This window comes from Notechis scutatus, chromosome 2, assembly GCF_049901735.1.
Source record: "Notechis scutatus isolate UNSWTSFEM ecotype Mainland chromosome 2, rNotScu1.2, whole genome shotgun sequence".
NCBI lineage: Eukaryota > Metazoa > Chordata > Lepidosauria > Squamata > Elapidae > Notechis > Notechis scutatus.
In genome coordinates this window covers 135,925,927-135,949,804 of record NC_142010.1, presented here as the reverse complement: position 1 = coordinate 135,949,804, position 23,878 = coordinate 135,925,927, and the positions used below count along the sequence as shown (strand labels likewise).

At 37.9% G+C, this 23,878-nt stretch overlaps 1 protein-coding gene across 1 annotated transcript; it reads right to left on the bottom strand.

The window, feature by feature from the left end:
* Positions 1 to 467: 467 nt before the first annotated feature.
* LOC113420212 (keratin, type II cytoskeletal cochleal-like) lies at positions 468 to 22,985 on the bottom strand. Its single transcript, XM_087953992.1, has 9 exons — positions 22,438 to 22,985; positions 20,122 to 20,333; positions 11,760 to 11,820; positions 9,927 to 10,022; positions 7,910 to 8,074; positions 7,013 to 7,138; positions 4,598 to 4,818; positions 3,637 to 3,671; positions 468 to 1,041 (listed from the first exon to the last, which is right to left on the bottom strand). Exons 1-9 carry the CDS (start codon positions 22,795 to 22,797, stop codon positions 866 to 868), a joined length of 1,452 nt encoding a protein of 483 aa, XP_087810118.1. The 5' UTR covers positions 22,798 to 22,985; the 3' UTR covers positions 468 to 865.
* Positions 22,986 to 23,878: the final 893 nt, after the last annotated feature.

Sequence of the window (23,878 nt, the reverse complement as noted above, 5' to 3'; positions counted from 1 at the left end):
AACCGGTAATAAAAAAAATTGAATCCCACCACTGGCCTGAATGTAACAAAGAGGTGGCTGAACTCCAAATGGGAAGACTTTATCCATGTCAAGATAACCAAAACAATTATTTCTGAAGACTTTTTAGTAGCTAGTAGGCATAGAAAAGTTTCTGTTTTCATAAAATCCCAATTTATGCAGCAATGTGTAATTATTACTTGAGTGAACTTCCTGAGGAACAACCCTTTCCTAGTTTTCTTAATGACAGCAGATAGCTTTACCTTCTGAATCTTATAAGTTATTTGATTGCCTGCCTTCTCTCCCCTTCAGCCTTCAATAATTATCTTGATTGTGATAACGCAAGAATTCAAAAGGGCTGATCATTTTTTTTAAAGTGGATAATAAATGTGGCACCATATCCATTCTTCTTTATCCAGTGTATATGGAAGGAAAATTAAAAGAATCACCCTCCAAAAAAACCCACACCATTTAGGAGAAAAGAAAGGTAGCTCTTTATTAGTATGACTTTAACTCCTTCACCACTCCCAATAAAAAAGGTAGGAAAATGCAGCACATTTTTACATCAAAGCCAGAGCGTGTGGTTACTTTCTAGACACTTCTGACCAAGGTTTACTCTGCTGTCAGTCAAATCGACAGCGAAGTTCTCCTTGGTCTGAACTGGGACAAGAAGAGTATTAAGGATGTTTAAAGTAAGTAGGGAGGAACTCATGAATTTATAGATTTGTATCATCACTGCTAGATGTTGTGGCCATTTTGGGATGCATAGGAAAAACAACCCCTTTTCCCAAACCCATATTTTCTTCTCTGTTGCAAGGAAAGGAAGGGACATTTCTTTTATTCAGTGATGATTCTTTCTTTGCTTATTTCAATTTCTGATGCTTCTCCTGGATGTGCTTGTCATACTGTATGTCGATTTCAGGCTGCCCGAGCCAGCTCCAGAGGTAAAACCAATAGCTCCACTGCCCATTCCACTTCCCAGACCAAAGCCAAGACCACTTCCGCTGCTGTATGTACCACCACCACCACCGGAGCTGACCAGAGCTGCAGTATACAAAAAAAAGCATGTCATGTTTAACAGAAACAGTGAGGCACCTTGGAATATTCTTACAAATATTCTGCCAACAACAGCAAGGCATTGGTTCTTAAAGGGAGCGGACACATTAACTATGTCTCAGCAGAGGTCACTTAATTTAGAATTTCATGTGTATGAAAGGGCATTTTGACCCAGTTACTCTTGCTCTCCCATTCAGTTGGCTTCCCTTGTCCTCAGAGATCTCATATAGAGTGGGCTGACTTGCAACATGGCAGTGGGTTGAAACTACATTGATTCCGGGATCTCCGATTGACCATCCTGTCTGACTGACCATCAGCCAGGATAAGCCAACCAAAGAAACCCTTTCTTTTTTATTGAAACTGATTGTGCACCATTAGTTTCAAAACCAAAAATAACCAAATAGATATTTCCTCAGGTTATAAAGATGGCTGCTGCCAATATTCATTCAGAATACACATTCCTGTAACTGATTTTCACTATTCTATGTCCTCTCTTCTGAAATAAGAGGGAGCAGTTCTTGGCTTTCTTCGCATTGGTTTAAATATTTTCAAATGGCTACTATATCCCATTCCCAGCTGTCTCTTCTTAAGGTTTGGTTCCTTCAATATATCTTCATACAACTTAGTTTTCATCACCTGATTGTGATCATTGACCTTTACTAAATCCTTATTAAAGTGTAGTGCCCAGGACAGTATTCAAAGTTGATCCGACCAATGTAGAATTACTATTTGCCCTGATTTGGAAGTTATACTACTGTTGATATGACTAAAATGCACAATTGGCTTCTTTGCAGTGACATTGCACTGCTGTGTCAGATTCCTTTTCTGATCATTCTAAATACATTGTACAAGTACATTTTTAATAGTGAGCCAGATTTCTATCATCCTGTCCTGGGCTTTTGACTCTTGTTAAATTTCATTCCGCTGCTTCCATCCCATTTCTTCAACCGATCAAGATTGGCTGGCAATGTGAATTAACTGAGAATTAAGCATATTCTTTACGATTATTTTGTTTATGCGACTACTGTTATGAATCCAGGACACTAATAGTAGGACTAGGTTAAAAAAATCCATAAATACATATTCTTCAATCTACCTTTCATAAGAAAGCTTATGGTATGAAAGACAAAATTCAGTCTCTGAATCCTTCCCTGACTGAGAGAAAATATCCCCCAGGAAAATAGAAGACAACATCTTGCATATTATCCTTTACTTCTGTATCCTGAATACACAAAAGCCATAGCTTGTTCTTTCTATCTAAACACTAAAGTGAAGAAACGTATATTTGAGTATGGCCCCCAAGAAATTGCTCCAGGTTATCAGAATGTGATATTTAACATGACAGAAGATGAAATCGTTAAATGCATACCTATTGTAGAATTCTCCACCCTTCTAACCTTCCACAAGAGCCTGAAGACTTGGCTTTGCCAGTTGGCCTTGAGGCCAAATGGGGGATTTCCACATCAGGGGTGGCTGCCGGATTGATGGCAGACTCCATTTTCCCTCCCTCCTTGCTGCATGCTCTCCACCCATCCATTGTTTATCAGATTGATGTTTTCTTGCTGTATTCCTTTCTCATTTTTTATTTTACAGGTAGTGCTCAGCTTACAACGTCACTGAAAAAAACTGACTTTTGATCATTTTTCACACTTATGACCACTGCGGCATCCCCATGGTCACGTGATCAAAATTCAGACAGTTGGCAATTGACTCATACTTATGATGGTTGCAGTGTCCTGGGATCATGTGATCACCTTTTGCGACCTTCTGACAAGCAAAGTCCATGGGGACAGCCAATTCACCTAACAACTCTTCTACTAGTAACTTAACAACTGCAGTGATTCACTTAACAACTGTGGCAAGAAAGGTCCTAAAATGGAGCAAAGCTCACTTCATAAATGTCTTGCTTAGCAACATAGATTTGGGGCTCAATTGTGCTCGTAAATCGAGGACTACCTGTATAGTTCTATTATTTTACTCCTATTCTGTTTACACTATTTTCATTTTCTTCCTTTTTATTACCTCAGTGGGATAGGGGAAAAATAAATTGATAAATAAATAATCTCTATACTTATTTTAATTGTCGAAATGCTTTTCCTAGCTATGTCTCCTACTTTCTGGAATGCAACTATAAGTACAGCTAGTCGTTTAGCAATAGCAATTAGGATCAGCAACCTGGTCATTAAGCAAGGTAGTCACTAAGTGAAAATGACATGCCCATGACTATGCTTATAATTTTTGCTTCACTTCTTGCTACTGTACTTCCTTCACCTGAAATGGGGTTCTTTCTGTTTGAGGACGATTTGGTATCAACTAAATCAGTGAAAATAAATGCAGAAAGACACTGCAAAGCTCATAAATGTGAGGATTGGTCACTAAGGGGATTTTTGAATGTCGAACTTTGTTCACTAAACAAGGCAATCTCTAAGTGAGGAATGCCTGTATATACACTCTTAGCCCTAGGGAAACTTTCGTCTTGGAGAAAATTATAAACTGCTCCAGTAAGATATGATTTCTGTGCTCTATGGTTCCTGGGATTTAATATATACTGACAGGAAGTCAAGAAATAAGAAGCAAACTTACTCATGCTTACAGAACCAGCTCCTTCTCCAGATAACCTATTGTGTGAGAAATAAGCACACAAGCAATGGTTTTTTTAAAAAAAAGAAAACATTCATTTTAACATTATTAATATAAAATATTCAGAGGAGACAACTGACTCTTGCCAGTTTTAATTAATGCATGTTATTGGCCTTAGGAAGAAGATGAGAAATACTGTGTTGGGTAGGATTAATAATCCAGAAGATGATTCTCCCCCAATAACTCCTTTATTGTTGTTAATTGGCAACAACACAGTAAGATAAACTTAAAAGGACAAAGCATAGGTCTCCTTCATGATTCACTTAATCCCAACCATTTCACCTAGGAGGTTCGATTAATGAAAGTTAACACTGGATTAAATATACCTATTGGATACATATACATAGCGGACTTTGGAATTTGGTATTAACTTATTTATGTGTCATCATCATCATCATCATCATCATCTTAGCCACTGTCTACCCACTGCGGGACAAAGGCCTCTTCTGCATGTTTCCAACCTATATGATCCTGAGCTTTCTTTTGCCAATTGGGCCTGAAAACAATCTTGTTTTCAGATGCCTTTTATTAAGTGGGATCCATTCTATGACTATTTATACACACACACACATATAATACATACATATATTTGCATACACACACACACATGTATGCACACACACATATATACACACACACATATATATACATACAATACACATACATATACATATGATTGCAACCTACCCAGAGTTACCCTGTGGTAAGATGATTGGTCAATAAATTTTATAAATAAATAAATAAGCAAACAAACAAAAACATGAATAAATAAATATTTCTTAAAACAACCATTTTTAAAACCTATATGCCTTCTTGGCTTTAGCTGTTTATGTTATAGCAGATGTCTTATTAGAAGAGGCAATCGCTCGCTGCAATGATCAGAATATTACTTCCAGCCACCTACCTGCTCTCCTCCCCTTCCAGCAGCTTTCTGTAAGTAGCAATCTCAATATCCAGAGCCAGCTTGACATTCATCAGCTCGTGATATTCACGTAGATGGTGGGCCATCTCTTGCTTAGCTTTGTTAAGGGCCAGTTCCAGTTCCTCTAGTTTCATCCTGGCATCTTTCACAGCCAGCGTACCGCGTTCCTCTGCTTCAGCAACGGCAGCTTCAAGCTTGGCACGCTGGAGAGATCAACCAAGAGGACAGAATTACTCAGAAGTTCTGTTGTTTTTTTTCATTTCATCCACCTGGGAGGAGGAGAAAACAAAGGGCTCCAAAGCCATAACTGAAGTGAGTATTATATGGGGAAGTCTATTCATCCTTTGTCTTTTCTTTTTCTTGTGCTACTTTTTTTACATGAAATATATCCAGAACCAATCCCTAACTGTGACCAGAAAATAAATGAATAAATCTAATGTTGGCTTCAGTTGCCAAGGCAAGACTGAACCTGTTAGGTCAGTTTACAAGAATCCAGGAATTTGTGGTGAGCAATTTTTATTGCAAAGTTACTAGCCGTAAAGAAAGCACTTCAGCAACTAGAGGGTTTCAAGCCTTCTTTATAGATTCAATATTTAGTCCTGCTTGCACCTCTTCCTTCTGCTTATCCTACATAATGGATTGTTTGGGCCTCACTGTTTTCATCTACCCTATTTTTCTAACCGTGGAAGAATTAGCTCTTATACAGTAGTTGGATTGCATCACAAGAATGAGCAACCTGTGTATTTGATGCCTGAGAAATTGCCAAAAATGTATAAAGACATTTCAAACGTATGTTGGAAATGCAACTGCAAAATGGGTATTTTTATAATTCAGAAAATTCTTAAAATCATCTAAAACTGAAACTAGAAACTCTCCTTTTAGGTTTAATGGATAAAGAACTTGGAATATTTGTTGACAAGAGCAAAGATGGAAAGACACACTAATTCCCGCAATGGAAGAGTAGATGGTAAAGTGTAAAGGGGATGGAGTTAATATCACGGTGAAACTGACTGTTTTAATTAAAGAGAAGAACTTAGCCAGTTTTGTTTCCATTATTTCTACTTTGTTTCTTCTCTATTTCTGGACTTTTTGCTCGAAAGTGAGGGGGGGGGGGAATGACACTTTGATTCTAGGTTTTGATGATTAGAATGCTTTTGTTATTTTATAAATAGCTTGAAATGTTTTGAAATGTAAAGCAAATGTTGAGACTTCTTTTGTCATTTTACTGCACTGAAAAAAGTTGAAAGTCACTACTTTTTTCTACCTGCACTTGTCTCTTTCTTTCTCTTAGTTCTCTAACTTTTGTTTTTCCTGTATTTTTATTTTATAATGAAACTTAATAAAGTCATGGCAAAAAAAAAAAAAGAATGAGCATCCTGCATCAAATAGCTCTAGTGAATCAAAGCTAGAGAACCCTGTATTGGTTATGTTTATATGTCTCTTATTTATTATTTTTATTTACTTATTAAATTTATATGCCACCCTCTTCCTGTCCACTCTTCTTGCTTCATTTGCAATTATACTCTTTAAAATGACCAGGAGGGTGTCTCAAAATAGCTAATGAGAATATCTTGAGAATGGTGTGATCGTATGCTAAAGCCATCAAATGGACTATGTCTCTTCCCACTATTGGTGACGAATCTTGGTTCTCAGTGTACTCACACAAGAAAATATAAACTTTTCTGCAAAAAGAAGGGGAAAACAGCTGGGAAGTAAAGGGGGCTTCAATTGATTCTATCTCCTAATTTTTCTGTTAGGGGAATCACATTCTTCCCATAGAACAGCAAGGCATTAACTTCTCTTTAGAAGTCAGTGCAATCATTGAACTGATATTGTACAGTGATACACTGCCCTCTAGGTCAAAGTCCATCAAATAGCGCTATGCCTTTAAGAGGGGGGGAAGAGGGGGGAAAGGGAAGAGACCAGAGGTGGTATTCAGCTGGTTCTGACCAGTTCCGGAGAACCGGTAGCGGAAATTTTGAGTAGTTCAGAGAAGCGGCAAATACCAGCTCTGATTGGAGATTTTACAGTCTCCTTCCCCTGCCCCGCCCACCAATTTAGTGGGCGCCACATTTCAGCAGCTACAAAGGGCTCCAATTTCTCCATAATCTATTATTTTTGCTTTTTACCAAAAGAACTTTGACTCCAAAGTTAGAATCTCAACCTGCTTTTTCATGCAGTTCTTTATAGTAACAAGTAAATACATCTGGATTTAAAAAGAAACTGTAAATCCAACGGTATAGTTCCAGCTGTGATCTATTTCCTATGAGGATTCATAAGTGGGATGGTGAGTTGGGTTATTGGGGCTGTGCATGGACATTATACCATACTCTTACTCCTTGGTACTCAGTGTAGTTTTTGCAGTGAGAGAACTAGTATTTCTTTCTCTTAACTCACCTGGTTTTTCACATTTTCAATCTCAGCTTGCAGCCTCTGTATTGTACGGTTAATCTCTGCAATCTCATTCTTTGTGTTCCGCAGGTCATCTCCATGCTTTCCAGCAGTGGCTTGCAAGACCTCAAACTAAAATCAATAAAAGATGGGAAAAAAATATGCTGTTGAAAATATAAAGGGAGGTTGCTAGTCTTCCCTTCCTGCCTAGGCTCAGTTCCCTACCACATCCTGGAACTCTACATAAAGTTCAAGTTTCAGAATTGTTTTCTGTGTAAAGACAAAATAAATATTTACTCCAAGTAGCAACTGACCCCTTTCTAAGGCTAGAAGGACAAGTACAAAATGCCCATGTAAATTTCTTCAGGTGAATGGGAGTATGCATGTGCGAATTGAGGGAAAAGGTTAGGAGAGAGGGTGAGCTGAAAGAAGATAAATGACTATTAAGACAGTTTGTGGAAAACTAGGAAAAATTCAGAAGGTATAGCCACAAACAACATCAATCTCCATCAAATATGTCCAATGTTACATACACATTTGTCTGATTGCTTATTTGAGAAATTTCCTGAACAATTCATCCAATGGGCATTTCAAAATGAACAGTCATAACGAAGGAAAAGGCTAACTGATGGTGATATCATTACAGCTTCTACTCAAATATTAACAATGTTGGAGCTCGATGTCCCAAATATGTTATGAAGGCAATAAAAAGTGTCCATATTAATCATAAATTTGAGATTCATTTGCAGCAGCTATCCAACAAAGTCAATACCTGGAAGGGGCTTTCTTAAACATCTGCAATGTATCTGAAAACTATAATGCAGCATTAAGCCATTATAAATAATCTACTGGATATCACAAAGTGGGTTCCCTTTTAAATCCATCTTTTCTGCCATTGCTCACCTTGCTCTGGTACCAGCTTTCTGCCTCCATCCTGCTCTTATTAGCAATCTCCTCATACTGAGCTTTGACCTCAGCAATGATGCCGTCCAAGTCCAGGTTTCGATTGTTGTCCATTTGAAGGATAACAGATGTATCAGAGACCTGGGTCTGCAATTCAGCCAGTTCCTGACAGGAAAAAAACAACAACCAGATATTAGTTGCACATTACCCTTCCTGTGCTGTTCTGGTGAGGATGTATAGCAACATAACTGTTGAAGTCTAAAGAGAGGAATGAGGTAGCCTTTGAAACCAAGCTTCCTGCTACAATTAAATGTTCAATGTGTGATAACTAATACGGGCAATTTTTCATGGGATTAGGCTTAGTATTAATTGAATTACATGTATTTTGTATTATGTACAATGTACATGTACAATGAATTATAAGCATAAGCCATGGCTATATGCGGAAGACACATGGGTTCTGTTAAACAAAAAAAAATAATGAGAACAAATATTCCAATTAAGATCTGGCAATAGCACCAATGAACAAGTGGCAGCAACTTTCTCCTGTTCATGCAAGTTGACCAATTCCTAGCTCAGCTCATTATGCCATACGCATACAGAAAAACAATATTAACTCAATAAAATAGCCAGGTTTGTAAAACTCCCTTGATATACATCTACTGCACAAAGAATCACATGAGACAAGCAACTTGATATGTTTAGCAAAGGTTTCAGGTTTCCACTACAGAGCCATTTGCACATTAAATTGTGACAGGGTTGACAAATAGCCTAGAGACTATAAAGAAAAGGGAGTCGGAACAATACAAAGTAAATAGATTATTACATCAGTAGAATTTCAGTGCTTGTAATTTTAAACAGCTTTGTATTCAATGTCATGTCAACCTTGAATTTAATTTTTGAGACACCTTATATAGAGAAACTGGATTTTTTAATGGAATTTGGGAATATAGAACCAATTCTTGCTTAAGCAAAGTTCTCCTTGAAAATCACATTTTAGTTTAAAAGATGCAACCTACTCAGTCAAAGGATGGAGTTAAATCTAACCAAAAGATTGCTGTAAGTGTACTTTGCACATTGCACTAGACTAATATTTGCTTAATCATGGTTTGTTGAACAAGCTACAATGTCTGGGTCACACATCATATTAATCCATTGGAGGCTGGCAGCCAATAAATTTAAAAGATAAAAAATGTGAAAACTAAACAAACTACATTTTGACTTACAAAGTAATATCAACTCAGTTAAAAATAGGATTCTGGGCAGACTGGAATTCTGTTTGAATCTAATTTCTTCAGTAGTGAGAAAAGAAATTTCCAATGAAAAATTCAGCAAATCAATTCACCTACCTGCACAGTGATTATATTAGGGATCAAATAATTTGGGATCAATATTGGTGATAATACATGTTTGGCAACATTTAACAATGGAGAAGATAATACTTCTCTAGGCTCAAATGTAATGGAGAACCATAATTAGTTTTCTTTGATTACAATTGTTACATCTGCATATTTAAATTACTGCTAGAAGAAAATGACCTCTCTTAGTTTTCTTTGAATACATTTCTGAGAGAATTTTCCTCTTTTTTACGTTTCCTTTTTAGATACTGACAGGGCAACGTGAGATGCTAAAGCTGAATACTGTCATCACAGAATTGTTATTATTTGCTAAGTAATATCTTTTCTTTTAATGAATAATCTTTATTTCTGTTAATTCTTTCTCTCCCTTCATAAAACAACTCCTTTGCTCAATCTCTCCTCCCATGCCAACTTTTCCAACTTTTGAGAATGACAAACTAACAGGTCATCTATAAATATTTATATAAATTATTTACAAAGATCACTGAATTTGTCTTCTGTAAGGAGGTCAGTGTATGAGCTAAAGACAGTAATAGCACAAACATTCTTCCTTAGCCTTGTATCTTCCAGATATACAGTACATTTTGTTGACTGGTAGTTGTCAATCAGCATATATGAACGGTACCAGAGTGTGAAAAATGACACTAAAGTTTACTTACCGCTTCATAAAGCGCTCTCAGGAAATTTATTTCTTCTGTCAGCGCATCCACTTTGGCTTCCAGCTCCACCTTATTCATGTAGGAAGCATCAACATCCTAAAAGAAACCATTAGAAGAAAAGCAACTTATGGTTTTTGAGAAATGGAGAAGAAGGAAAGGACAAGATTGCTACCATGGGCAAAAAAAAGAAGTCTAATGGAGAATCTCATCTCTTTATTGCTAGATTTAATCATCCTTATCCCTACCCTAAAATGAAATTGTCTTTGCAGTGCGATGGCTCAGTGATTAAGACACTGAGCTTGTTGGCTGGAAACCAATCGCCCGGCCTTGAGAGTTGAGACCCGGACATTGTGTGACAGGATGAACTCCCGTTACTTGTCCCAGCTCCTGCCGACTTAGCAGTTCGAAAGCATGCAAATAAATGGGTACCACTATGGTGAGAAGGTAACAACACTCTGTGACATCTTGCTGACCACATGACAGACATAACTGGCTCAATGGCCCTGGAATCAGAGATAGATACTGCCCTCTATAATCAGCAATGACCAGCAGAGTAAAATCCGCAGGGACTACATGATACTAAATATGCAGCAGGCTACTGTGGCTTTTTAAACATTATTATTTAAAGGCACAATTATAATTGAGTCCCATGCATGTGGGAAGGAGAAGTTTATCTTTCCCTTTTGTAGGTTTAATTGCAATTACACTTGTCTTCTCCTACGGCACAGTCATTTTTGTCAAGCTTGGGAATAAGTTTTCTTTTCCTGTAATAAACTATTGAAGGGGAAGAAGGTAGCTGCAAGTATTCCATTTCAGATAACAGGTAGTCTGTCCCTAAATTTCTTTTCCATGATGTTGACTTAGTTGACCTTGGGTAGGTCACCTATCCTTGCTGTGTATCCTTTATCCTTTTCCTGTTCCTTCTCATCTGTTTGCTTTGTATACAAAGAAGAAAAACACCTGCCTGCATAATATAAAACCCTGCTTTTAGTGCTGTAACAATATAATAGGAGGGCTAGGTGTTACATTTATTATACCCCAATGTAATTCTTGCATTGGGACTATCCAACCGCTGAATGAATGAATGAATGAATGAACGAATGAAACCGATTTGCAAAAAAAAGGTATACTTCTGAGGAACTAGGTAATTGCAACAGTGTGTTTAAGTGACCTTAAAATGCATTTTTTTAACTTTCCCTATCATTCACATGCTTCATAAAAAGTTGAGTTAATGTTTGCAAGAATTTTCCTTTCAGAATGTTTATTAAATTCTGCTTTTATTCATTTTGGAGCATCTATATGGAATATCCACTTTATAATGATGATGACAAGTTGTACCAGTTAATATTTCCCATGAGAAAATAATCCCTGCACAGAAATAAAAACCTGACATTAAAAAATCTGTAACTCTTTCCCATAATACTTTATTTTTAAATGTAGTTTAAATATAGTTTTCTCTTTTCTTTGAAAATAAATAGATTATCCTTTCCCCATTGGTAGTTTGTGGTTATGCCATTGTTTTTTTGTGTGTATAGACAAGAACAGATGCCACCCAAAACTTTACATTTCCATAATTAATATTACATTTTGAAGACATTTGACATTTGGACATCATCACTAAAATAAAATTTTACATCCCTATGTAGTGCTAATACATTTAATAAGTAGACTTAAATTTCTACGTTGATCTATTCCAATCGTTTAAAGATATTGTTTCTAGGGTCATCCTGTATATAATGCTACAGAAATTGTACTACGGTAGTACAATCCTGTCACATCCGAAATCCTGCCATCTATAGCACAACATGCAAATTTAGGTTAATAGACTCTTACTTTCTTGAGCACGACAAAATCATTTTCTGCAGTGGTGCGCTTGTTGATTTCATCTTCATACCTATGATGAATGTGGAAGAGACAGATGTTTTAAATAGGCTCATCACAGAAAGTGAAAATTTGGAGTGTCCCTCCTTTTAAAACTAATGAAGTTTCTTCCCCTCACCCTGCTATTTTAGAAAATGAAAATCTATCTTTTAACAGAATTCTTCATGTTAGTTTGGGAAGTCAAATTGTGAGTATGGACATTCACATCTAGAACAATAAGCTTACATATGTCCTGCTTATTGTAAGATTAAGTTGTGTTGTACCAAAGGGGATTTATTCCCAAATATATATGATTACCACAAAGCAAGTTGCTTTATACTAAAGCTTGAGTCATGTAGCTTAGCATCACCTGATTGACAAGGGATGCCTGGAACTCAGGCAGTAGACAGACTAACTGTGGAACTATCAATATGTATGCTCCCATTTTTCCCAATAGACCTGCACTGCCAATAAAATATATTGATATGCTCTTTTCAGTTCCAATAGTTCATGATCTAGTAGATATTGGCTACTAAGGTAGTTAAAACCTACTGGCCTATTGAATATTTGCCAGCTTGTACAAAATAGGCATAAAATAAACTTATCAAACAGGATATGAATAGATACTTGGAATTTTCATTCTCAAAGGAATGCTTTAAATGACAGTATCTAGTTTCTGAAAACTATTTGTGCATTTGGAAAAGAGAATACAGAAGGCTGCATCCTTGCAAGCCAGACAGACTTTGGAATGCAGAAAGAATACTGAACAAATAAATAGCCTTGAAAATTCTTCCTTTATGAAAATTATATTCTCTACTCTGTTGAGGTAAGTTTAAAAGAAATGGCAGAAATCAGGGTGTGGTTGGCAATAACTCTGATTCCTTGTCCATCAGTTTTCAAACAAACAAACAAAAATAAATAAGAAATCACCTACTAAAAACACAAAAAATGGACACATATCTATTGTTAATTCTGACCAATTATCCTCCATTGAAATATATTTCAGCCTACAACAGCCAAGAGCATAACCATGGTTAACACAGTTATCATGGTTGACACTTAAAACAGCCCTGGAGATAGGAAGAGACCTCCATTTCAATAGCAATAGCACTTAGTCTTATATACTGCTTCAGAGTGCTTTACAGCCCTCTCTATGCGGTTTACACAGTCAGCAGATTGCCCACCAAAATCTGGATTATCATTTTACCAACCTCAGAAGGATGGAAAGCTGAGTCAACCTTGAGCCAGTGAGTTTTGAACTGCCAAATTACAGGCAGCTGGCAGACAGCAGAATACTGCATTTACCAATATTGTAGCAAAGCACAAAGGCAAAATTATAGGAATGTCTTTCCCTTCTCACTTCACTGTCTCTGCTTGTCACATGCCCTTCAAAAAAATAAGTTGGCCAGTTTATATATATATATATATAGAGAGAGAGAGAGAGAGAGAGATGGCATATATAGAGAGATGGCATATATAGAGATTGTATATATAGAGAGATGGCAGCTCCGGTCACACACTGCTTGCACTGGCACTAAGCCGTAAGCACCAGCCTGAAGATGGCGAGTGGGACCTCGCCGAAACGTTGCCTAGATACTTTGAATCTTACGCGGGAGAAAACCCGAATAACCAAAGATCCATATATATATGGCAGATGAGATGGCAGATGAGATTCTGCTGAAACGTTGCTACAACTTTAAAAGAACTACAATGACGTGGGAAAATACCCGAACCAAGCCGAACACCATACATGTAAGTACCTGCGAAAACTTAAGAAAACAAATATATATATATATATATATATATATATATATATATATATATATATATATATATATATATATTCTTAAGTTTTCAGGGTACTTACATGTATATATATATATAAATAATTGGGAAGTTATGTGCACCAGAAGGCAATGAAACTAACGGAAACTTTCTATAATTTTATTTTAATGGATGTATTGCTTACTTTATTAATAATTTATAGTATTTTTGCCTCTGGTGTTGGTTGTAGCAGCTAGAGTTGCCAAGGACCAATTTCATTATGAAGATTACACAAACAAAACATTTCACTATGAAAGTTCAGCATCTAATTACAGCTCACAGAAGGATTTTAGCAAGTCTCTCTCTCTCTCTCCCTCCCTCCCTCCTTTCTCTCTCCTGGGCAATAGCGCACAAGGGATCACTTGTTCTTACTTATTAAAATAAATTGTACTTCAGTGTATTGTACTATATGCCTTCTTCAGCTCTCCCTTTTGGAAATGTGTAAATCAAGCTTGATCAAAAGTTATAATCGTAGGGAGAGTGCCAGCCTCTGCAAATATAAAATGCTGTAAATAACCATTTCAAGCCCAAGCTAGCAAGCTTTGCAAAGTCACAAAATGAGTTCATAAGAAAAATGGACTTTTTAGAATTACAACCTGGTCTTTTCCAGGTTTGTTGATTCAGCTAACTGATCCTCCACAATAGGGAATAGTTACAGCTTGAACTCCCTTTGTTCCTTTTTCTCCTCCTGCCCAATATACTGTAGCTCCTCTTATCTTCATTTCATTTCATTTCATTTCATTTCCAATTTCCTTGTTGCCTCCTTTCTACTAAGAGGAAGAAGGGTTTTGTGTGTGCTCATGCACGCATGCTTATATTACACAAACCTCAATCCATCATTAAGCATTTTTTCTTTTTAAAAAATCCCGTCTATCTTTTCTCAGACTGGATTCTGGCAAGCGTGACCCATGCCTATATTAAATGAGGAAAAGGTAGAAATTATCTCCCGGGTTGTTTTCAGCTGGAACTGACAAACCTAAATTGACAAAGAAAGAAAGGTGAGCTCTGCATAAAATCATTTTTCTCCCTCTCCTGTTGCGCGTGATGACCTCTCAAATCTGTAAATTTCTTCCTTTCTGGAAGAACCTGAAACTCCTGAAACTTAACAACTGCCATGGCTCTTCCCCACTGGAAAAAATTGTGGGGATTGTAAATTGAAGCAGATGCAGAGAATATTCTCTAAGAGACCTTCTCATAAATTCCTGGAGTCCATAAAAGCAAAGACCTTTTTAAGCTGCTTATGGCACAATTGGTGTCTCACACACAGAACTATTACTGTTATGTAAGGAATCGGTGCCCCTCCATTGTATAGAAAGCCTAATTAAGGCCTATCCTCAGTCTGCTCCTCCCTTTCTCCAGGTCTTTCTCCATATTGTAACTTGCCTGCCCTTTGGGAAACATTAGTAAGTTATTAACTTTTTTTCCTCCACAGAGACACACCCTCAGGCGTTTTATCAGCTCTGTTTGCTCTCCATTCTTATTGGAGTTAGAGTGCCAACTTTCTATTTCTTAAACATAGCAGGTGCGGCTGGGTGGGAGAAAATAGGTGAGGAGTCCGTTTCTCTTGGACATTTGTAAGAAGCAAAGAGCCTTTTTACACAAATTCAGCAAGAGCCTTTTCACACAAGTTCTGCGCCATTTGCTCCTTTGTCTCCATGGGCGCTTTCTGAATAACAGCAGGTGTGCTTCTTGGTAAAATGCAGAGCTATCAGCAGATAAAGTAATATACGTCCTTTCTCCACTTCCCTTTTTCAAAAGTCCTTTGTCAAGAGATAGGAGAAAGAAAGAAAAACAACCTTTCACTTGCTGGCATGTTCTTTGTATGAACTGATTGCATGAGAAGCTAATCCAGGAACTTCATGGGAGGGATCTATAATACTTCCACTTAAAATGGCTCCTAATGTGGAAGAGTTAGGGCAATAATTTACTATACCCTTCAATTACACAGATAAGATAGCACGTCCTAAATTCAAGGTCTACCATATCAGCCTAATTGCGCAATAGTTGAAGTATGAGACTAAGAAAAATCTCATTCAAAATCTTTAATCATCCATACAATTTGTTAAGTCATTCGTTGGGTGGCTCTCAGTGAAATCTACCTCACAGGATCATTGAGAAGATAAAACAAGGATTTGTGTTTGAGCTGTGCACCCTGCCCTGAATTCTTTAGAAAGGAATTTGACTTTAAAGATAACTACCAGCATATACATTTTCTAAGCTAAGTAAAAAGCTCATAAATAATGGAGCCATCAAACAGGTTGAAAGCATCAATTTTTTAAGAGTGGTAAACTTCACTAAGCAATAAAATTCAATCCAACTATGTCTTTTCTGCAGCACAAAGGAATCCAGGGGATCCAGGGGCCCTTCTGAGATTCCATTTAAACCAGGAATCCCTCTTAAACTTTCGATCTTAAACTTTTCACAGCCAAACCACTAGGCTGTCATTTATACTTTGTGAAAGAAATCAAGAAATGTTTTTTAAGGAATTCCTTCTCAGTTCCCTAGATTTCTCCCTAATGTGGTCATGAGATTAGACGTTGGACTCCCCAGAACTGAAGGTAAAGTTTGTAAATAATATTTGCCTGACATAATTTGCAGGTGCTATTAATTTTAAGGGACAACCATACATAAAACTGGCAGGTGATGGAATATTACAAATAAATTTTCCACATGCAGTGTTACTGTTACTGTGGATAGAGATAGTTAAGGTTGTCATCACATAATGAGATATTGTGTTGAGCCAAATTATAAGAATACATCACTCCCTTAGGCAGGGGTCTCCAACCTTGGCAACTTTAAGACTTGTGGACTTCAACTCCCAGAGTTCCTCAGCCAGCTTTGCTGGCTGAGGAACTCTGGGAGTTGAAGTCCACAAGTCTTAAAGTTGCCAAGGTTGGAGACCCCTGCCTTAGAGAACACAGTGGCTCCCTCTCCACCATCACTCCATATTTATTCTCACATTCATATTCTACGTATTAGTGGGACTTTTCTAAAGCCTGTTTTAATGCCTTACTATCAACACTTTCAAAGGGCAGCTTTAATAAAAACCCCTATATTATAAAAATTATGCCCAAGTAGAACCAATGAAGAATCTATTGAACCAATTGTTCCATACTGTGCCTGAATGAAGATGGTTGGTTTTTCCCTTAAACAAATATTTTCCTAGGCTTATGTGACTTTAATATAAATTATCTGCTAATGTCACAAACCGGATTGCAAAATATCGCTACGTATAAAGGTACACTTCAGCAGTAAAATTACTGTGGAATGTTTGTATATTAATATAACTTGGATGGTCATGGATCAAATTATAAGGATACTTCTCATTATAAGGGTTGCTTTGCAATAGTGGCTTTATTTGTTGCTTTATTCAATCTTGGTTTAAGACTGCATCAGATTTGTAAACAATGCATAAGCTAAAAGAGGATGACCAGCTATCTAGGCTAATACTGTGCTTTAAGTATATGACAACCCCTTTGGATTCTATCAATTTTCCATTCCAGACTACAGAACACCACACATAAAACAGCTCCAGGAAGTTCACACCATTAAATCAAGGATATGTGGTAGAAAGGTACACAAAGCATTCTCTGTCTCTGCCCATAAAGTACACATGCAGAGTTCAGGCAGATGAAACAAATTGTTCAACACCCACATTTCTGCACCTCCAGAAACTCTATGCCTGAGGAATTTTTTTTGCAAGCGAATCTTTAAACCATTACAGTTATCTGCACACTTGCTGGAAAGCCCCTTGTTATGAGATGTGTGAGCATCAGGCAGAAGTATTTTAATATTGTCTCCTGAAGGATTTAAATCAGATCCCCCCCCCCCCGCAAATCAGCAAATGGTACTATTCAAAGAGGGCTGTGTCATACAAATTCCATTTTGGCCAGAAACAACCAGTCTTAAGTGTTCATAATTAGTAGGTTAAACAGGCTGGAGATCTTAATGGCTATGTGCACGTCATACTCAACCACAACTATTCTAGTATATTTTAACCTAACAACCAACATTTCTGTCACGTGCAACTATAATACAGCTATAATATAGCTGTAGTATTACACATGCCATTTCTAAATAGCTTGAGCCTTAAAAAAAAACCTGTCTGACAATCTTTAACCTTCAGTAATATTTACAGCTATATGCCACTCCATATGTTGTATCCCTACCATCCTCTTTCCAGTTTAACAGATCAAGTTTTTCCAAATTCCCTACATTAATCCTTTTGGTTATTCATTTCTTTGGTTCTTCATTAGTTATACACTAATCCTTTTGGTTATTCATTTCTTTCACCATTGCAGGTAGAATCCATAATGTTGGAAGAATCCATAATCCATGAACATTAATGTCATGAAACTTTCTAGGGGTTTGAGCCTAAGCAGTAACAATTCAATAAGCAGAAATGCTTCACCTAAATTTCTCTGGACTGAAACCCTTTAAACTACTTGAATCTTGTATGTATGGGAATGTTGGCCTAATGTTCTCAAATTTTGTGTTTCATTTTATTTATTTTACTAACAGGGCCTATGTTTGGATCCTAGGCATTATGTGATTGACCCCTAATTTCTCTTCATCTGCTATTTCCAGCTATTGATGAAAGCAGCCAAGAAGTGCATATTATTCCGTATCTATGGTTCACATAATTCTACATTGCTAATATTCTTGGTCCTTGCAACTGCTACATTTCAAATGGTTCTGAAGTTGACTGTACTCCAGATTCTACAGTAATTACCTTCCTTGTGGTCTCTCGCCAATATTGACTCAACACAACCCTACCCAACCAAACTGCTTAAATGAATAACAAAGATGTCCTGGGATTGGGCATGTTGTTTCCAAGTAATTTTTGAATCATGCATAACTTTAATATCTAGTACCTGTAGTTTAGAAGTCATTGTTGCTTTGATTGGATAAAAACAGTCTATAGGCAAAACAATTATAAATATATGGCCCCTTTTTTCAGCCATTGCCAGGAGTAGAATGGCTTGCCTTTCTGTATCTGCTTCATATATTTTGCACAGAAGATTAGACAATTCACAAGGGAAAGGATGTGTTGTGTGAACAGTTCAACCTTGTTTCTTTCAATGATTAAAAAAACATCTTGTTAGATTAAGGCTATTCCATTTGCAAGGAAATAGTAATATAATGAGAGCAATTCAAACACTCATTTCTCATCCTTCTCTGAACAATATTAATATTCCTTTGATACAAGTATAGAAGAATAAAGAATATGTCACTGACTCCAAATTTCAATTGTGTATAGATTTCTTCCAAGATCAAATAAAAAATTATCATTCACAAAGAATCCTGGGAATTACCCTTTGGTGTGATAAAGGGGCTTAAATGGGTTAGCAGGATGCAATGAAAAATGCCGTCCCTAGAGGGGCTACAACTCTCAGACTTCCTAAATACCATGACAACTTAAAGGCAGCAAGTTGGGAGAGGCTGATCAAAGTAGTGTAGAAAGTTAGCACCCATCCCTCTCCTAGAAGAATGAAATATTCTAGGAAATATTTAAAAGGCAGAATATTATATCTTCCTGGATGAGAAAAGAAGAAACATGCTCTTGGAAAGCGGCCCCCAGCTTTGTTAATAGCCCCCAAAAGACATCTTATCTACAACACAAAAGACCTTCAGCTCCAGGGTGATGGGATTAAGACATGGCCCTTAGGACATGATAGGATTAGCCCTCTACCCATCTCATCACATGGCATCTGGGAAGATTACATTACCCAGCAAGATTCAACCAAGCCTGGGAATCAAGGCAACCTACAAAGTTACCCCTGCATGGCCCCATGGGAGTCTGACAACCAATCAGGATGCATTTCTTGCCACAGGAACATGAAGCAAGTTCAAAGCCCAACAGAGGTTATAAATCTCTCTCCCTCTCTCGCCCATGTGCTTTTTTTTGCCCAGGACCTCAAATCATGTGGCTCTGCTGTCCACCATGAATACCATCTTTCCAAGCAACCTCCATGTTTCCAGTGTCTTTCTTCCCACTTGGAACTGAACCCAGATGGACATTTCTTCCAAGAGTAGAATTACCAGATCTAGGTTGCAAAAATGCAGATCGCCAAGAAATAAAAATAGCCTCTATTTGAGGGAGATGGGCAGTTTAGAAATTGGATAGATAATGACTGTAGATAGGAAGACAGACAGACAGTAGAGTTTTCCAAATCTCAAATAGCAGGAGAATAATCTCAGCCCAATTATACTCTACTAACCTCTCCAGGGCTTATTTCAACCATCCATGAGTTCATATTGCTTATTTGCAATTCAACACACCTTTGTTTGAGAATGAGTCTCTATAGGGCCAACTGGAATTTGCAATGAACTTCTCTCTCTCTCTCTCTCTCTCTCTCACACACACACACACACACACACACACTCAAAGGCCACACACTTTTTAGACCCTCTTCTAGACACTGTTCCCCCTAAAGGAAAACCTGGGATGCTTTGCACAGAGGCACCAGAAACCTCCCAGATGTCACAAAAACCGTTATGAATACATTACTTGTTCTTAAAATCCTCCACAAGATCCTGCATGTTCTTCAGTTCTCCTTCCAGCCGCCCTTTGTCATTGTACAAGCTGTCTAGCTGTCTCCGCAGGTTGTTAATGTATGACTCAAAGAGGGGGGCAATGTTGCTCCGAGGAGAGGTCCTTTGCTGCTGCAAGAGGCTCCATTTGGTCTCCAACATTTTATTCTGCTGCTCAAGGAATCGGACCTGAGAAATACCCACAAGCACATTTTAAAGAACAGCTGTTTTTCCAGCACAATGTGAAATGCTACAAAATCCGAAGAAAACGACTAGCTCGAATAGCCCCCAGCTCTCAGATACAGAGAAGAGGGTAAAAGAATGAATTATCTGTCAATATTAAGTAGCTAGAGAAGGAGGGAGGAAGGGAAGCTTCAAAGAGGAGGGGTGGGGGGAAACCCTCACTGGATAAATCTTTGTTTTAGCAGATTGGTTCTAAAGCCAGCCTTTTAGCCAGCATGAAATACATGCCTGAGTTTAGTTGCATGTTTTGCAAGCTTTTTTTTTTTTTTTTTTTTTGAACTTCTGGTATTTATTTAGCTTTTGCATGGCTGACAGTTTCTGAGCTTTAGGAATGCTTGCATTGCCTTTTACTGCATTTTCTCTTCATCAGTTTAAGAGGTGGGAGGGTTACAGACTTGGCTTTCCAACAAAGAAACCTCTTGGTCAGTTTCACAGAGATTCATTCAAACACGCACATTGTTCTCTAATGTTTCAATGAATCAGCTACATTGATAGGGGCTATAACATTTCAGGAGGCACGTTAACTTACAACCCAAATTGGGACTAGAATTTCCATTGCCAAGCAAAGGGGTCAATAAGTAAGCCATGCCCTATTTTATGATCTGTTTTGCCATAGTTGGTAAGTGAATCACTGCAGTTGTTAAGTGAATCATGCAGTTGTTAAGCAAATCTAGCTTTCCCCATTGACTTTGCTTGTCGGAGGGAAGCACCTGTGAAGGTTGCAAACGACAAGCATGACTATAGTTATGTTGCAGTTGTACGTGCCCATTGCCAAGCTCAGAAAGACGCTAAGGACTCCCCATTTCAACCCTGAGCTACAAATATTCTCCTTTTATTGCTACCGTTGTCAATCTCCTGGATTTTGGTTACATGACTGTTGGGTTTCTGCAATGGTCATAAGTGTGAGGACCAATTATAAGTAACATTTTTTTAACGTCATTGTGACTTCAAATGATACCTTAATAAACGGTTGTACGTGGACAATTATTTTGTATGCTCAGAGTTTTGGCTTTTTGGCTAAGTACCCAACCCAACCCAGAACTATTGGGCAAGTAGCACAAATGGCATCACAGTATATAGATGCCATAATGAATACTTATGGGATATCTTTCTCTAGGTATCTGACAATATGCTCCTAAGCATGATTACTTAGAAGCCAACCCCATAGAATTCGGTATAGCTACTCCCAGGAACAAGCAGATAAAATGCAGAAGAGATTAAAAGGTGAGCAAGGGTATATATGGACATAAAATCATCATGGGACAAGATCTATACTTCCCCCCCTCCCTTTGTCAAGAACTGCATTAACTCAAATACATTGCAACAGCAGGTGCACAAATGTAAAAACAAGACATTTTGGCCACTCAAGAGCCAAGCAAAAATGTTACAGTACATATCAAGTATAATTACTAATTATTTCAGATATGTGCACTCATGTGTATGACCCCCTGAATAATTTTGAACTCTTGGAGATCTCTCTCTCCTTTTCTCCCTGTGTGTATAATATATCGGCCTCCATTCTTGACAGCATGAGAGATTTTTGATTATTGGATCTTTTTAATGTATCTTTTATACAAAAAAAAAAAAAAAACCCTCACAAAGAGCATATCTGAGTGAAGACCCTGATCAAAGATGCTGGATTTGCACCATTCAACAGGTTTTTCTTCCCTTTCGATCTCATTATTCTTGGTTTATCCTCCCCGATCTCTCTCTCTCTCGATCTCTCTGTCTCTTTAATATAAAGCAAGGCATTATCACAACTTCTCCTTGTGAGTAGTTGTTGTAGAGGCCCCAGTACAATGCTTTGCCCGCAGCCCATAATGCTGTTAAAACAGCCCTGGTAAATATAGAGTCACTGAGCCATCACAGTTTAAATCCAGGTTATCTGAGTGAAAATCAAGCATCCCCTTGAATGCAGCTTAAGAAGTTAGCCTGAAGGAATCCCTAGCTTTGTAGAAAAAAACAGTGAAACATCCCAAGGAGTAGAGTTGCAACTCACGACTAAGGCCTATAGAAAGTTTTTGATATCACAAAAAAGCTCATATCTCACCTTGTCAATGAAGGTTGCAAATTTGTTGTTGAGGACCATGATCTGCTCCTTCTCCTCCTTGCGGACCTTTTGGATGGTGGGGTCAATTTCCAGGTTGAGTGGGGACAAGAGATTCTGATTAATAGTGACCTCTTGAATACCACTGCCATATCCAAACGAAGGTGAGATAGGGTAGGACGGGGTAATCCTCCTGTTGCTGGAGCCCAGGTTATACAAACTGGCGCTACCAAAACCACTGGGCTTCTTAAAGCTTCCACCCCCTCTGATTCCACGCGATGAAGAAACAGAGCTGATCCGGATCTGGGAAAAGTTAGAAGGGGCAGTTGCTGAACGAGAACTGAATGAAGTCAGCTGCGCCATGGTTGCTCGAGCAGGGGGTGGCAGCTGCAGATGAGGAGAGGAAGAACAGCAAGGTGTAGATTCAGGGGAGCTTAAACAGAAGGAGTCTGCAGATGAGGAGAGGAAGAACAGCAAGGTGTAGATTCAGGGGAGTCCTTCTGAACCTGCAGGCTGGCACTTCCTTTCCTTTTTATCTATTAGAAAAGAGCTGGGCTTGGCTTGGGGGCAGAGAAAGGATCATTTTACTGCCTGGAAGAATTGGGTGTGTCTGGCTGCCGGCCCACTGCCTTAGACCTGTTGAGCTCAGTGGAGAAGAAAGGCAGCTGGGGAAACGCTATCAGCTCCACTCCCTTACACCTTGCCCTTTTCTTATCAGCTATTGTCTACCTTGGCCCCAAGCAAAATAAAGTTAAGGTCTTACAGTCTTTTATTCCTGCCCTGGGAGTAAAGAAAATACACAAGGATCAAGGAGAAATTATGATAATGCCTTGCTTTATATTAAAAAGAGAGAGAGAGAGAGATTGGGGAGGATGAACCAAGAATAATGAGATCGAAAGGGAAGAAAAACCTGTTGAATGGTGCAAATCCAGCATCTTTGATCAGGGTCTTCACTCAGATATGCTCTTTATGAGGATTTTTTTTTTATAAAAGATACATTAAAAAGATCCAATAATCAAAAATCTACATCAGGTTGATATCCTCCCAAATAGGTTGAACAACAGTTCCTATCCCCTTCCAGCCATGAACAGGATACACAGAAACAAAAATCTGGGCTGTGTCGCACTGGATTATTGGTAATGTAATCTCTGCATCAAAGGGATATACCCTAGATAAACACAAATACAGTACTTCAATTTGTCCTCATTTCAATGGTTAATAATTTATATTTTGCTTTCTCCTTTTGTGTTTGTATACTCCAATCGGTGGGATTTTGTTCCCCCTTATTGAAGGGAGGTAACCATGGGTCATTTCATTGATGTTTGTCACCACCTCGATCTGAAAGGTTTTTAGATACTCTGATACAGCAACAGAGCAAGATTTAATCCTAGGCCTCCAAACGCAATATATGTTTGCAGAGCAAACAGCACAGCAAAGATATGTT